This window comes from Peromyscus eremicus, chromosome 3 (assembly GCF_949786415.1).
Source record: "Peromyscus eremicus chromosome 3, PerEre_H2_v1, whole genome shotgun sequence".
Lineage (NCBI taxonomy): Eukaryota > Metazoa > Chordata > Mammalia > Rodentia > Cricetidae > Peromyscus > Peromyscus eremicus.
The window spans coordinates 130663403-130680133 of record NC_081418.1 but is presented as its reverse complement, the minus strand read 5'-3'; the positions used below and the strand labels follow the sequence as shown (position 1 = coordinate 130680133).

Sequence of the window (16731 nt, the reverse complement as noted above, 5' to 3'; positions counted from 1 at the left end):
AAAGCTGGCAGAGTAGGAGCCAGAGAAAGCAAGCCAGTAAGCTCATTCCTTCATGGTTCTTGCCTCCACATTCCTTCCTTTAGTTCCTGCTTGACTTTCACCAAAGATGGACTGTGACCTGGAAGTGTAAGGCTAAATAAGTCATTTCCTTTCCTAAGTTGCTTTTGTTCAGTGGTTGTTACCACAACATTAGAACACTGCCAAACTTGACAACGTGAGTTTGATACCAGGAACCCACATGGTAGGAGAGAACCAATTCTTGCATATTGTTCCATGACTCCCTCTCTCCCATAAGTAAGTAAATGTAATGAAAAGTAAATATATCTCTTCATATATTGAAAAACTGAATTCACACTGATATCTTCAGTTCTAGTTCAGCATAGGATTCATTCTAGGTTTTATTTTATTTTTCTCCCATATTATTAATAACCTTTTTCTGCTGTGGGAGACTTGGCTTCTATTCTAAATATGTGCACATTAAAAAATACTAGATTTATATATATAGTGTGTGTACAGGGTGGAGGTGCCACAGTACACATGTAGAAGTCAGAGGACAACTTGCAGAGTTGGTTCTCTCCCACCACATAGGTCCCAGGGATTGAACTCAGCTCTTGGTCTAGACAGAAAGTGCCTCTTTCTGTTGAGACATCTGGCTGGTTCATATTTACAGGGATTGAACTCAGGTCTTAGGCTTGGCAGAAAATGCCTTTTTCTGTTGAGACATCTGGCTGGCTCATATTTACATATTTTATAAGGCTTCTGTGTGGCAGTCTCCTATCCTGATCCAAGGACCTAAGATGCTGGGTTCTCAAGCCATCCAAGATGGACCTGGGGAAAATGGTTCCAGGTGTTCTTGTCTCACACCAATGAATGTTAAAGACATGGATTCTTATGGGAGTATGCAAATCAGAGTTCAAGTTTTATTAAAAATTACTGCAGCTGGGCTGTGGTGGTGCAAACTTTTAATCCCAGCACTCAGAAGACAGAGGCAGGCAGATCTCTTGAGTTCAAGGCCAGCCTGATCTACACACCTTTCTAGGACAGCTAGGGCTACACAAAGAAACTCTGTCTTGTAAAACCACAAAAAAAGAAAAAAGGGAAAAAAAAAGCAGAAAAATGAAACTTGTGAGAGTGGGAGGATATTCTGAGAGGAGAAAAAGCCTTTCAATTTCCTTTGCTTAGGGTTTTCTAGAGAGAATGGACAAAGGCCGAGGTCATCTCTATTGAAATGGCTGAATTTTTCGAGCTATCTTGGGCTGAGCCAATGGAGGGCCCCCGCATTGGTACCCCTGGCCCAACCAAGGAAATAACCATGCCACTGTTCATGCACTGCCCATCAGGTTAGAGGTGATCGAACCCCCCTGTCCATCTCTGGCTCACCCTAGCTTGACCTTGACTGTTGGTCACTTGACCATTGTTACTTCCCCCAGCTCTCTGTGTTCTCACATGTACGTGGTCAGCTTGCACCTGTACTGTGGCAGAGAGTTAACTGTATCCCAGCCACCAAGATGTAGCTGTAGTCTTTCTTGGCTACTCATATTTTAGCTCCTTGTCTGTAGGGTCTCTTAGGTAGGAGCTGATCATCGTTCCTTATAATCAAATCTGTTCCAGTTAGCTGTGTGAAAAGAAAGAATATATGAAAGGATAGTCGTACCTTAGGTAGGTTTCTCAAGGACTTTGCACAGGCCAGCTAGCTGTGGTCACTAGCTAAGAGCCCTGTTCTCTTCCCGTCTGTCTAGCTTGGTTATCTCATACCAGCCATAAGCCCTCCATGTGAGCAGCTTGTACTTTTCATCAGGGCCACTTTCCTCGTACTTCCTACAGAGAGCCGGCTAACTTAAGCTTGCGCTCGCTCTCTCTCTCTCTCTCTCTCTCTCTCTCTCTCTCTCTCTCTCTCTCTCTCTCTCTGTCTCTGTCTCTCTTTCTCTCTCTCTCTCTCTCTCTCTCTCTCTCTCTCTCTCTCTCTCTCTCTCTCTCACATTCTCTCTCTCTCTCATTCTCTTTCACTCTCTCTGTTTTTTGAGACAGCGTCTCTCCCCCTATGTAGTCCTGGCTGTCTTGGAACTCTCTTATGTAGACACTGCTGGCCTCAAACTCATACAGATCCCCCTGCCTCTGCCTCCTAGGTGCTGTGATTAAAGGCAGGTTCCACCATGCCTGGCTAGAGAGCTATCTCTTGCCTCAGCCTCCAGAGTACTGGATTATGAGCCACTATACCCCTATTTCTCAGAGGATACTCTGAGAAATCTTTATTCTGCTTGGTTTGGTTTGAGAATGAAGATTTGTAGCACAGGCTGGCCTAGAGCTTACTGTATAGTCATGCTACCCTCTAACTTGTGATCCTCCTTCCTCAGGCTCCCATAAGCCTGAGTGTGCTCCCGTAAGCCTGAGTGTGGCTGACAATGAAGATCTTGATTATGTAAATTATTTGTGATATAAACCAGCCGACTTTAAGGCTCAAAAGCCAGTTTTTGTTCTTTGTGCCCAGGCACCTTAATAAGTAGTCCTTGGTCTTCAGTTTCTCTATCTCCTGAATGGGGGTTAGTAAACTGGAGTTGTGTGAGACAGCTGCATATAAGTTATTCAATACAGAACTTAACCATTTGTTCTCAGTAAATGTTAGCCGTGGTTGGTAGGAGATAGCTTTGTAAACTGTAAGCCTCTTTTTCCCGCTTTGCTACTGGGGACTGAATTTAGGGCCTTGACCATGATATTCAAGCTCTACCATTATGATGCATCAGACCTCTTTTTTTAAAAATTTTTTAAAACTTTTTATTTTGATACAGAGTCTTGCCAAATTGTTTAGGTAGGCCTCTAACCTTCCACCCTCATGCCCTTACCTTCTTCCCAGTAGCTGGAATTATAGCTTAATTAACTAAATATGAACTGTTAGCATGGTTTCCCTTAAAAAGTGGTCATTTATTATTAATTTGCTGTTGTCCTTATGTGGTTGATAGATTCTCAAGTTTGGTGATAGATAAAAACTTGTGTGTGTATGTGTGTGCGTGCATGCATGTGTACGAATTACACTCAGGGCTTGGGCACATCAGGCAAGTGTTTTATCACTGAGCTGTGTACAGTCTTTGTTGTTGTTTTTTTAAAAACAATTTATGAATATTTTGTCCACATGTATGTATGTGCACCATGTGTATGTGGTACCTGTGGTGCCACAAGAGGGCATCAGATCCCGTGGAACTGGCATTATAGATTGTTGTGGGCCACCATGTAGGTTCTGGGAGCTGAACCTGGTTCCTGTGAGAGCTCCTAACCACTGAGCCATTTTTCTAGCTCCTTGTGCTTCCTGCTTAATAAATTGAATGTGACTAGAGAAATTCTGCAGTAAACTCAGGTCATCACAGAGACTGATTCTTTGGCTGGTTCTTAGTTGGTGTGTCTCCATGAGCAGTAACTTAGGCTTACACAGCTGGCACACACTACAGCCTTGTCTTGTCTTGATGGTATCTCGGCCTTCTTCGTTCCTCTCTTCCCTTCCCCAGTGAAAAGGGTGTGTCTCAGCTCAGCAGTGCATCGTACGTTCCTGAATCTTCTCCTTCTAGGTGGATTAACTATGGTAGTCTGTTTTATCATTCAGCCGATTGTCTAAAGTACTCAGAATGTGTGCTCAGAATGAGAGTTAGATGAGAAGAACTTGAAAGACTAGAACTTTTGGGGAATAAAATTATCACAGACTAGTTAGGAGAAAGATGATTTATGAAAGCTTTTACCACTCAAGACCATTGAATACCTTTCAGCCATTTGTTAGATATTTATATGCGTACATCTCTTGGGGTTGTGGGTATAAAAAAGATATGTTCTGGTCCCAGGTTTCTTGCTTTTCATGGTAGTCTAGAGACTGGAGCAATTAAAAATGTCAGATAGTAAGCATGTTGAATATAAAATGTTGCTGGTAATACACATTGTGTGAATTTAGAGATTTTGTTCTGTTTTATTAAAGATGTATGGGAGTTTTTGGATTTCTCACTTGTAAAATAAAAATAATTCTGGTCATTATTTAATGAAATTTAATAAAATGAAATCCTGGTATTATTTAAATGAAATTGCATATGTAAAACATGGTATAGTATGTAAGCTTACATGTATTCTTTTTACATTTAGGGTTTTGTTTTTTTTTTATTTTTGAGACAGGGTCTTTCTATGTAACCCTGACTGGCCTGGAACTTGCTTTGTAGACTTGGCCCTCAAGCTCACAGAGATTCCCCTGCCTCTGTCTTCTGAGTGCTAGGATTAAAGGCATACACTACCATGCCCAGCTTCAGTTAGACATGCTTTTAACTGAAAACAAAATGATAGGGTTAAAAAAGACATAGACAGAGCATAGTAAAATGTAAGTCTTTTTGCTAAACCGTTAGCTCTTCTTTATGTGTTTCTATGCCAGGAGCATGGTTTTGAATACTTTCTAGTAATTATTGTATGTGCATTAATTCATATAACCACATATTTTACAATTAACATAAATGAAAATATTACTCATGTTGTCTTTTGGTTGATTGATAAATTTTGGCAGTCTTTATTAACAGTGGGTATAAATTTTTAAGAATATTCCTCTTTTGTGTTGGAGTTTTCTGTTCTTTAGAGTATAATAATGTAGCTCATGTGTTTTTTCCCAGCACTCATGAGTCTAACTTTTCTCTCCTTAGGGTCAACTCACTAGCCCTTAAAAATCCATTCTCCCAAGAAGAAGGGACAGAAAGAAAGATCACTTTGTAAGAAAGGCTTTGGTATCCCATGAACGAGCCAGCAGAACACCGATTGGGGTGCACCAGGACTCCAGAGCCAGATATAAGGCTCAGAAAAGGGCACCAACTTGATGATACAAGGGGAGATAATAATGACAGCCACCAAGGAGATTTGGAGCCCATTTTAGAGACATCTGTTGGTTCTTCCTATTATAAAACTGTAAGTTGAAAGTGTGGAGGGTTGCAGACAAACATGGAGATGAGGGGTGATGTTTCAAAAGAATACATATGTGTAATGTGTGATTTCTCTAGAGGGAAGGTGGAGATGTTGACTTAGTCAAAGTATTTTTTAAATTTTCTGTATTGGTGTTTTGCCTGCATATGTTAGTACCACGTGTGTGTATTGTGCCTCTAAAGGCCAGAAGATTCTAGGTGCCAGATTCCCTAGAACTGGAGAGACATATAGTTGTGTGTCTCCTTGTGGGTGCTGAAACTTGAACCCAGGTCCTCTGCAAGAGCAACAGTGCTTTTTGTTTTGGTTTGTCAAGACAGGGTTTCTCTGTGTATCCCTGGCTGTCCTGGAACTCTCTGTAGACCAGGCTGACCTTGAACTCACGGAGACCTGCCTGCCTCTGCCTACCGAGTGCTGAGATTAAAGGCGTGGGCCACCACCACCTGGCTGCAGTAATGTTCTTAACTACTGAGCCCTTTCTCCAGCCTCCAAAATTAAAAAAAAAAAAAATTACATTTGTAATTACATTTGTTTATCTCTGTATGCGCACATGCCCACACGCATACACCAGTGTGTATAGAGACCAGAGGAGGGCTTCAGGTCTTTCAGACCTGGAGTTGCCAGCTTTATGGGCGGGATTCCTGGCTTATTACTTGGATACTTGGACCCAAACTTTGGTCTTCATGGTTGTTGCAGCAAGTTCTTGTAACCGTTGAGTCATCTGTCCAGTCCAAACAAATTTGGTTTCTTTTTTGTTTATGTTTTTTTACTGAGACAGGTTTCTCTGTATAACAGCCCTGGCTATCCTGGAACTTGCTCTGTAGATTAGGCTGGCCTTGAACTCACAGATGTCTGCCTACCTCTGCCTCCCGAGTGCTGGGATTAAAGGCATGAGCCATCATGCCTGGCAAAACTTGGTTTCTTATTAAGCTCAGATATTATTTGATTTCATAGTTGCACCTTTCTGCTGGCACTTAAAATCATAGTCATTCTGTTTTGTCTTATTTAAGAGAGAATAAATGTTTGTTTTTAAAGATTAATTAATTTTTTTTTGTGCTTATGAGTGTTTTACCTGCATATATGTGAATACATTGTGTGTCTGATAGCTTTGGAGGCCAGAAGAAGGGATTGGACTCTGAGACTGGAGCTACCAGACTGTTAGAAGACTTCATGTGGGTGCTAGGATCTGAATCCAGGTCCTTTGAAAGAACAGCAAGTACTCTTAACTGAGTACATCTGAGGCATCCATCTCTCCAGCCCCAGAGCCGGCCATGTTTGAGTTGTAACATTGTCAGTGATATTTTGGAGAAATTCTGTGGAATTTCTCAAATTGTTTATCTCCAGTGCATATCTTGGGGTCAATAGAATCCTGAGGACAGAAGGTAGATTTTAATGTTTTATTTAAATTTTATTTTACTCTCAGAGAAAAAGGGAAGACTTAAGCAGTTCATCATGGTAGCAGAAGTGTTTGTGAGCAGCATCAGACAGTGTTACAGGCGTGTTGATGTGGACTGTGGACCTTTATGTTCATTCAGTGATGTGGTGCTGGGAGATTGTATCTCAGACTGCAGGCTTGTGCTTCCTAGTGGTTAGTGATTTCATCTTGCTATTTTGAAACATTACAGCCTAGTTTACATAATGAGGTCCATCCAGGGCTATATAGTGAGACCCCATCCAAAGTGCAAAACAAAAAATATTAAAACAGCAACATAGAAAAACCTTATTGAGGTGCATGTATGTAGCAGTACACATTTAAACTAAATTAAAACCATAGTTAAGCCCGGTGTAGTGGAGCACACCTTTAATACCAGCACTCAGGAGGCAGAGGCAGGCAATTCTCCTGAGTTCTAGACTAGTCTGGTCTGCAGAGTTGTTCTAGGCCATCCAGGAATACATAGTGAGACCTTGTCTCAAAAAGACTAAAGTCGTACATTTGATTTGGTAAACTAGTTTTATATATATGTTATATTTAAATTATTATTTTTAAATCTATTTTTGGTTTGTGAGGCACATGCACACACAAGACAATAAATGAAAAAAAATGTTTTGTTTTTGAACAAAACCAAACAAACAGTAATAACAATTAATGCTGCTAGAAGAAGAATCAATATGGGGGCCTTGATTAAAGTTGGGTTTTTAAAATATGCTTAATACATTCTAATAGAAAAAGTAATACCCTACTTGGTATTTGATTGATTGATTTGGTTTGGTTTAAGGTGTTGTGGGTTGGACTCAGGGCTTTGTACATGCTAGGTAAGTGCTGTACCACTTAGATATACTTCTGTTGTTTAAGGCACTTCTGTAAATCAGGAGTGATTCCTTCACACACCTTGTTTCTTAATAAAAATAGGCAGTAATTTGGGATGCCAGTTTACTCCGTCTTAGGTTATGCTGCTTGGCCACTAGTCTCAGATATTTCTACGTAGATTTTGTTCCCATTTTTCCTTTGTTTTAGTGTGGCTGGCAAGTAGAGGGATGACTCTTCCCTTGAGAAGATTCCCCAGAGCTGATTGTGGGGTTGAGCAGCTTGTGAATCCTGGGACATTGCTTAGCCTCCTTTCCTGCCATTCACTGACACCCCCCCCCCCCCTCGTGTTTGCTTTCTGATTAGTGTGAAGAGTGGTTCACACTGACTGAGTGGTACAGCATTGTGGGAAAGCAGCCATAGGGCAGCACACTAATTGTGTGCTGTAACACACCCTTCCTCAAGCTGTGGGAGGAGCTGGCAGGGTTGCATACTCCTGGCTTTCCACATCACCTCGTTCCCAAGTGGCTCCCAGGACCACCTCCTTGTTCCTGCTCTTTACCCTGCTCTCCACACGTGGTCTCTCCTGGTACCTGGTCCCCACCCCAGCCCTGTCCATCTGGGTAATGAAGGTGGGTGGTCACCCCGTAGAGCCAGCCTTCATCTGTTAGTGGAGCTTGACACCCTCTGTTTCATTGCTTACGGATGAGGGATGAGTAGAGGTCTTGTCCCGCCTGCCCTGTCCACTTCTCACCTGGATGGTGATTCCTAGAGAATCACCCTTGGGTTATGGACATCTTAGTAGGAGCTGGCATCCAGATTCTTTATCTCAGACTGGAGAAGAAGGCGCCGGGACCTCAGCCTGAGGCGCGTGTGACCACACCTTGGCACAGTACCCTGTTGGTTGACCTTATTCCTGTCTTCCACGAGGCCTGCTCAGAAAGCGAAAATCAGTTCTGCTTTCAGCTACAGTTGAGCTTTACCACAGGAAGAGTTGACCCCACTGAGCAGCTGATATCTGAAGACTCCTGTGGAGTGAAGGTCTGAGAGGTGACAGACCCAGGTTTAAAGTAGCTTCCTTGCTGCCTGCAGGTAGTCTTCACAGCTACTTCTCTTCAGTGCTTCAAGAAAAGGAGCTGAAGCCGCCTCACAGGCGACCCTGTCGAGGAAATGAGCTGGTGTGCTCCATGGCCTAATAGTCATTGTGAGGTTATGCTCTCGCCTCTTAGGGTCACATGACCCCAGCCTAACACTAGAGATAAAAACGAATGGTGAATGTTTTTTTCAATCATATCTTATTGATGTTTTATTTTTAAGACAGGATCTTACTAAGTAGCCCCAGCTGGCTTGGAACTCACCATGTACACTAGACTGGCCTTGAACTCTACCATTCTCTACCCCCCCTCCCCCAGTGCTGTGATTAAAGATGTATGTCACCATGCTTGACAAATGTTTATTTCTTAAAATCAAAACCCAAAGAAGGTCAGAAGGAAGAGGCTCTTTCTGAAACAACAAAATTTAGAACATAAAGTTCCTTGTGTGAAGGAGAAAGGCCTTCAGGAAGTGTGTTATCTCTTAGAAACGTCAGTAAATTTGAATCTTGGAAGCTGACTGAACTTCCAGTAGGTAATGATGGATGCTGTAGAGGAAGTAGCCTGCCCCGAGGGAGATGATAATGATGGACAAGGTGATGAGGCCATAGATGGTGACCCTCTTCTCAGCGGTTTTTCTGATCAGGCAGTGAAGGGTGGAGCAGCTATTGGTGCTGCAGCGGGTCTTGCCTTGACTCACTATGGGCAGGTGTTTGTTTGTGAGCAGACATAAAAACACAGTCTGGATGCTGATCTGCAGGAGGGAGTGGAACAGATACAAATATAAGAGCTTCTTCTCCTGGTGGAAGTTCAGGAAGAGTACCTGGGAGGAGCTCTGCTTCCTGATTGCCTCCGTGGAGCCCGTCTCCATTTCCACTATGTTCTCTGATTCCTGCGGCATGGACTTAATCTTTATCTTGATGTGCTTATGCCGAATCTGAGCTATGAAGAATTCCATGAGGAAGAAGAGGGCTATGAAGATGAAGTAGAAGTAGTACCACATTCCTGTGATAGGAATGCTAAACAGTTGTTCATAACACTCCACCAGACAAGGGTAGGTGCTATTTCCATGGCAGTTGAACTCTTCACGGATTTTGTGCCAGGGCACCTGGACTACATAAATCACTAAGCTGTATAGGCAGATGAGGCCAAACCATAGTGTCCGCCCAATGTAGTAGCCAGATGGGTCCCCTGCTGCTGTGTGCAGCACAGGGATTACTGCAATTGTCAATGCCACCATCATGTTCTTCTATCTTTCAGGAAAAGGCCGGATACTTTACAGTCCCCTAGAAAGGAAAGCAGGACAAGAAGTCAGGGTTAGGAGCTGTGGAGATGGCTCACTGGGTTAAAATGCCTGCCACACAAGCATGAGGACCTGAATTTGAGTCCCCTGAACCCACATACATGGCTAATGTAGCAGGATTGTCTTCTGGGATATGGCAGCCAGAGACAGTCAGTTCCTTGGAAGTGTGCAGGTGAGCTAGCTTGGCCTATATAGTAGTAAAACAACAAAAAGATACTGTCTCACTGTGAAAGGTGAGGCTTTCCTACATCTAAAGTTGTCTTCTGACCTTCCTATGTGTACTGTTGCATGCATACACCTGCTCCAATTCCTGTTCCTATTCATTCCCCACCCTGCACTCCCACACACAACACTTGTGAAAAAGAAGTCAAGATCAGAAAGTGAGAGCAGTTGCTGAGTGACCTGAACCCACCCAAGAGGCCTGTTTATGTTTCTAATCTCTTAGCACTTCCTGACTATCGGCTCCCCTAGACAAGCAGGCATTGCTTTCTGTCTTGTATGTTTCCTGGTTCTCTGGTTCAGCCTACAGCAGAGATCATCTCCTCTGGTACCAAACAACCCCTTCAAGTTAAAATCACGAGTGTAGATCTCATCTTTTTTAAATTATGAAGTGTGGCCTTCTTCATGTTTACATGGTCCATATTATCCAGCATAGAGTATTACTGTTAATGTGGACATAATTATATTTGATAAATGAAGAATGGAAGGCACAAGTAACATTAAAAATTCTCATTGTGGGGTTGGGGATTTAGCTCATTGGTAAAGTGCTTGCCTAGTAAGCACAAGGCCTTGAGTTCGGTCCTCACTCCAGGGGGGAAAGAAAAAGAAAGAAAAAAAAATTATCATTGTATCTGGCTATTTCTAGTCATCCTACAGCCTAGTGAGAATGCCCTGGGTTCATTCACCAATACTTAATGGAAAAAAGTTAGTGTATAGTGTATAGTCTCTATAGACCTTTGCCAAGAAAATCTCTAGAGCATTCCCTTCTTTCCTGTTAGGAAGAACGTAGTGCACATGATAGGTAAACCTATCTCCCTGACTGTATAATGGTGACCCTGCCCATTCAGTGAGTCCCGTGCTGGTGGGCTACATGCATTATCTCTATAGAATTCTGTAAACTACTTTTCAGTCTTCTTTGAAACTTTTTTATTTTGGGGTAATTACCTTTGTCCTCTTTTATGTGTGTGTGTTTTGTGTGTGTGTGTGTGTGTGTGTGTGTGTGTGTGTGTGTGTGTGTGTGTGTATACATGCATGTATGTATGTGAGAGGGATCTCATGCTTGCTAGGTAAGTATTCTGCTGATGAGCTACACCCTTCCCCTTTTTAGTTTTGACCCAGGATCTCACTATGTTTTTTAGTCTGACCTTGAACTCTCAGCCATTTCTTGCCTCTCATTCTCTTGAATTTTGGGACTGTAGTTGTGCACCATTACTTCCTATTCAGTCTTAATGTATTCTCTTTTAGATCTATTTTTAATTTATGCATATGTCTTTAGCCTGTATGTATGTATGTATGTATGTATGTATGTATGTATGTGTGCCACATGTGTTCCTGGTGTCCAAGGAGGCCAGAAGAAGATGTTATATTCTCTGGAACTCGAGTTAAAAATGGTTGTGAGCTGCCATAGAGGTTCGAGGAATTGAACCTGGGTCCTCTGGGAAGAAAAACTAGTGGTCTTACCTGCTGGGCCTTCTCTCCAGCCCCACCTGTTTTCTTGAAAACAACAAACGCACACAAAAAGACCCATTCATTTAATTTTAGATTTAAAACGGTTAATAAATGCATTAGTTTTTTTTTTAATTGTTGTAAGGTGTGCATGATGTAAAATCCAAGAGTTAAATGATTTTTAAGTGTATTTTTGTGGTACTAAGTACATAAACCTCATCCATCTTTAGACTGTTTTCGTCTTCCTAAACTGAAACTCTGTGCCTGTTAAACATGGTCTCTCCTTTGCCATGCTCCTCAGCCCCTGAGAACCACCATTGTGCTTTTTGTTAGTCAAATGTGACTACAGGTAAATGAAATCATAGAATATTCATGCTTCAGTGGTTAGCTTATCTCACTTAACAAGATAGCATAGGTGTTTATCCATGCTGGACCAAATGTAAGAATTTCACTTAAGAATCTCTTGCTGGAGCTGGTGGGGTGGCTCAGTGACTAGAGTACGTGTGCAATCCTGACCTTGAGTGAAAGGAGAGAACCAGTTCTACAAAGTTGTCCTGTGACTTCCAGACATGACTGTGGAATGTTCACACACACACACACACACACACACACACACACACACACGAGAGAGAGAGAGAGAGAGAGAGAGAGAAAATAAGAATCTTGTCAAGCATGGTAGCCCATCCTTTAATCCCAGCACTGAGGAGGCGCCTGAGGAAGGAGTGCAGCAAGGTTGAAGCCAGCCTAGGCTAGCTCCAGGATGGCTTTGATCTACAATGTGATGAGACTGTCTATGAAAAAATTTTCATAGGTACACTGTGTGAACGTGATCGCTCCTTGTGGGTCAGGTGCCACAGTTCATGCCCAGGCAATAGGAGAGGCTGGCACCAGACTAGCTGATGGTCCTGTCAAGCGGGTGGATGGTCAAGAAGGGCCGAAGGGATAGATGAGGACAAGGAGAAACTCTTCCACTGAGCACGTTTGTGCCAGGCACTTTCCTACAAACTGGACAGTGATGGACTCAGTCCTTAGACTGACCCTGTAAACTGGGCGCAGTTAGTACTGTTTTACAGATAAGAAGCTGAGATCTAATTTCTACTTAAAAGACTTACTGCTAACCCAACCAGTTGGCGGTTAGAGTGTGCTGCTCCTGGGGTGACAGCTGAATCCTTTAGCCTCTTGCAGAAGCGCATTCCTGTATTGGGAACCTCTTCCTGCCTACCAACTGCTACTCTGCCAACTGCCTTGCCTTGGAATCTGTCAGGGGGCTCCCCTATTTGTTGAGCCACCTGTCAGTCTTTCTGGACTCTGCCAATCATCACATGCAAAACAAGACAAGAGAATAAATACACAGACCATGGTTTATAAGGATGGATTTTGGTGGGGCTGGAGAGTTGGTTCAGTGGTTAAGAATAGTTCTTCTCGAAGAGGACCTGAACTCAATTCCCAGCATCCACATGGCAGCTTACAAATGGTCTGTAACTCCAGTCCCAGGGGATTCAACCCCTGACCTTGGCTGGCAGTAGACATGTATATGGTGAGCGTTCGTACATACAGACAAAACATTTGTATACCTAAAATAGGATAGTTTTTTAAAAGATGGATTTGGGATTCTAGGAGCCTGTTCTGAAGATTGAGCCAGGACCCTGGTCCATTCCTCTCTAAATCTGTCCCTTCGGTCTGTGCCTATGTTCTCAAGTCCCAGATACCTGAATTTGGGAGAAACTATCATCATATTCACAAAGTGGCTTCAGTATCTGTATTAATTTTCTGTTGCTGTGATAAAATAACCATGACCAAAGCAACTTAGAGAAGGAAGTTATTTTGTGCTTACCGTTCCAGAGGGATAGGAGTATTGTGACAGGAAGGCATGCAGCAAGTAGCAGGCATGGAAGCAGGAACAGAGTGCTGAGCGTGCACATCTTTACCCAAGCACAGTATAGAGAGACTGAACACGTTTTAATTTCAGAGCCCATTCCTAGTGACGTACTTCCTGCAGCAAGGCTGCACCCTTTAAACCTCCCCAAACTGCCACCACCTGGGTACCAAATGTTGTTTCTCTTTCAAACTACATCGCCTTTTTCATTCTTCGTAAGCATCCAGTCTCTGTCTCGGCATTTCTATGCGTTCTCTTCATCTCCTGCTTTAAAACAAAGTACAGGAACCACTGGCCAAGACTTCTCCTTCATTCCTTCCAATTCTATAAACCTTTCACCGTTTCTATCATCTTTGCTGCTCATGGTAGCAGAGAGGCTATATTCATCCTCTTTGAAAAGCTAGTCTCCAGCCAGGCATAGTACCACACACGTCTAATCCCAGCACTTGGGAGGCAGAGGCAGGCAGATCTCTGTGAGTTTGAGGCCAGCCTGGACTACATAGTTCCAGGACCACCAGAGCTACATAGACCCTGGAGAGAGAGGGGGCGGGGAGGGAGGGAGAGAGGGAGGAGAGAGAGCACGCTGTTCAGTGAATTCAGAGTGCATCCCCAGGCCTTCTAAGGGATCCTGTATGAGCTCTCAGCTTCTTCCCTTCTCAGCTTGGAAGTAAGTTCTTCCTGCTGTGACCCCTACCTAGCTGTACTCTGTTCCGTGAAGCTCCTTGAAAGAACTGACATCTGCACCAGCTGTCTCCACTTCTCTGCCGCTGATGCATTTTCAAGCCCTCTCACTCACTGAGGTTGGAACCACATCTCTGTTAGAGACATGGGGGGTGGGGCGCGGGATTTGAAGCAGGGTCTCACAGTGTAGCCCAGGCTGGCTTGGGGCTTGAACTCTTCTTGCCCCAGCCTCTTGTGTGCTGGGATTGTAGGCATGATCCAGTGCACCTGAGCTTCTCCCTCTCTTCTCTTCACTCTTGTCTATGTTTTTGTCTGGCCTGAAATTTCAGAGCTACATATTCAGTTAGAATAATTCCATTAGATGAGGATCATGGCCTATGTGTTTTCCTTTCCTGATAGTTGAAATTGTATGGGTTTTTGTTTGTTTGTTTTGGTTGCTGTTGTCACTGGTGTTTGTTTTGAGACAGGGTCTCATGCAGCCCAGGTTGGTCTTTACTAAGCTGTCTCTCGAGCCCCTAAATTGAGGTCTGTAAGCAGAAATTTGCTTCCTCCTCATCCTCCTCCCCTCCCCTCCCCTCCCCTCCCCTCCCCTCCCCTCCCCTCCCCCTCCCTCCCCCTCCCTCCCTCCCTCCCTCCCTCCCTCCCTCCCTCCCTCCCTCCCTTCCTTCCTTCCTTCCTATTTTCTTCTTTCTTTTTCCTTCTTCCTACTTTTTGTTTTTTAAGCCAATGTCTAATTATGTAGCCCAGTTGGCCTGGCCTTCATAGTCATCCTGTCTCAGCTTCTAGTTTCTTTTTGGCCGTTATCACAAAGGGATGTTGGACTTTGTCAAAGGTGGTTTAAAATTATTTGTGTGTGAGTGCATGATGCAAGGGGTAGGGCACATGTGCCTGGGTACACATGTGGAGGTCAGTAGACAACCTTGTGGAGTTGGAGGTAGGGCACATGTGCCTGGGTACACATGTGGGGGTCAGCAGACAACCTGTGGAGTTGGTTCTCTCCGCATTATGTGGCTTCCAGGGATCAAATTCTGCTTATCCAGCTCTTACTGGCCTGTGAAAGTAATTCTTAAAACCAAAAGGGAACTAATGAAGCTGTTCAAGGAACAGACTGTGAAGCAAGCGAGCATGGGATGCTGTTACAGTAGACAGTTGTTGACCCTTCAGAATGAAGGGATTGTGTTTTTGACAGGCTTGCATTTGTTTTGTTTTATTTTGGTTTTGTTTGAGACAGGGTCTTACTGTGTAGCCCTGGCTGGCTTAAAACTCATAGAGATCTACCTGCCTCTTCTGGGATTGAAGGTGCAGGCGCACACCACTATGTGTGGCTTCGTTTTTAATGCTAATCGGCTTACAATGAATTTACTGCTACTGACTGTTGCTTAGGCTTGACTTTAAACATTTGCATCTGCAAAGAAAGCATGTTGCTTGATCCTGTCCTTGACTCTTGCTGTGATGTCTTTGTAGAGCTCTGAGGACTTTGAGTGTGAAGATGACAACTCCCAGGAAGATGAAGGGTTTATGGGCATGTCTCCTCTCCTACAAGCCCACCATGCTATGGAGAGAATGGAAGAGTTTGTTTGTAAGGTAAGATTGCCTTTCCCAAACAGACACTGAAAGAAGGGGATAGTTCTTTGCTTTTTGTCCTGCTTGGGGGGAAAATCAATGGTAAGATGGGGACAAATAATTCTCCTGACTTTAACCTGTTCAAGAAACATTTGTAAAACCTACTGATCAAGTTCCTGTGTTACCAGAATGTGCAATTGGGATATGAATCTCTCCTGATACCGGTTAACAGAATAAATATAGATTAGATAAGACAGAATAAAACAATTTGGAGTGGTTGTACTAGAGTTATTAAAAAGCCACACCAAACCCATTCTTCTGTTTAATATGGACAGTATAGTTGCTGTTTCTAGAGGTTCCACAGGTAACCAAACTGCTGAGGTAGACATTTCAATGTTTTCATGCACATTTAGTATTTTCAGTTCAGCTTGTGTGTGTGTGTGTGTGTGTGTGTGTGTGTGTGTGTGTGTGTGTGTGAGAGAGAGAGAGAGAGAGAGAGAGAGAGAGAGAGAGAGTGTGTGTGTATTTGTCTCAAATATATACATATACATATTATATATTGTCTCTTAAATGTTTTTTCAGTCCATTGTCTGAGTCCCTAGGACCCATTGTAGGATTTTTTTTTTTTTTTGAAATGATAGCTAGAATTGAAGTTACTTGTTGGGAAAAAAAAAATAGACTGGTATGCTTTTTAGTCAGATAAGCAAGTATCTAGGTTACTATCCTAGTTTAGTTTCATGTTGCTGTCATTAATACTCTGATAGAAAGAAAGCAACCTAAGGGAGAAAGATTTTATTTTAGCTTGTAATTTCAGGTTATAGTTTATTATTACAAAGTAGTCAACTTCACTTAGGCTCTCAGGACCTAAGCAGAATGAAGCCAGATACTTGGCCAGATATCCCATTAATGGCCACTATGCAAGTTCTTGGTAGAATCTTTGCTCCTCTCTGAGAGCTCATGAGCCAAGTCTCCATTGTTCAGCATTCTTCCATGCTCCCACGAGGACAGCCCATTAAGTTTTGTCTACAGATTCAATGGCTTTTCTAGCCTGAAGTGCTAAACTCTTCCACACTCCAGTAAAAATGTGCAAAAACTAAGTCAAATGGAGCAAGAATCATGTAGTCAGGTTCATCACAGCAGATCCCACTTACGGCACCAGTTTCTACTCTTCATTTGTGTTGCTGTGGTGCAGTACGCTGACAAAAAACAGCTTAGGAGAGAAAGGGTTTATTTTTAGCTCACAGTTCCAAGTTGGAGTCCATCATTCATTGGGGAGCCTTGGCATCAGGTACTTGAAACAATCACACCCATGGTCAAGAGTGGAGAGAATGTATGCCTGCCTGTGCTCAGCTTCCTTTTTCTACTCTTACGTAGTTCA

At 43.1% G+C, this 16731-nt stretch overlaps 2 protein-coding genes across 7 annotated transcripts in view; one reads left to right on the top strand and one right to left on the bottom strand.

Annotated features, from left to right (window-relative positions):
- The window catches only part of Adipor2 (adiponectin receptor 2), a 51695-nt gene that overhangs the window by 20442 nt on the left and 14522 nt on the right, over positions 1 to 16731 (top strand). For all 5 annotated transcript variants that reach the window (XM_059258478.1, XM_059258479.1, XM_059258477.1 and 2 more), the window contains 2 exons: positions 4659 to 4917; positions 15255 to 15374. In XM_059258478.1, coding sequence (XP_059114461.1) covers positions 4747 to 4917; positions 15255 to 15374 — 291 coding nt within the window. In that variant the 5' untranslated portion in view covers positions 4659 to 4746. The remainder of the gene's footprint in view (positions 1 to 4658; positions 4918 to 15254; positions 15375 to 16731) is intronic.
- LOC131907347 (uncharacterized) lies at positions 8614 to 12471 on the bottom strand. 2 transcript variants are annotated; one of them, XM_059258480.1, is made up of 2 exons: positions 12346 to 12471; positions 8614 to 9551 (listed from the first exon to the last, which is right to left on the bottom strand). In XM_059258480.1, the coding sequence occupies exon 2, from the start codon at positions 9506 to 9508 to the stop codon at positions 8759 to 8761; it is 750 nt and encodes a 249-aa protein (XP_059114463.1). In that variant the 5' UTR covers positions 9509 to 9551; positions 12346 to 12471; the 3' UTR covers positions 8614 to 8758. The 2 variants fall into 2 exon arrangements, with proteins under 2 accessions (XP_059114463.1, XP_059114464.1); XM_059258481.1 differs by having other exon boundaries at positions 12353 to 12471.

Excerpts from the sequence above, each read along its gene's own strand:
- LOC131907347 (XM_059258480.1), bottom strand. The coding sequence starts at position 9,508 with ATGATGGTGGCATTGACAATTGCAGTAATCCCTGTGCTGCACACAGCA.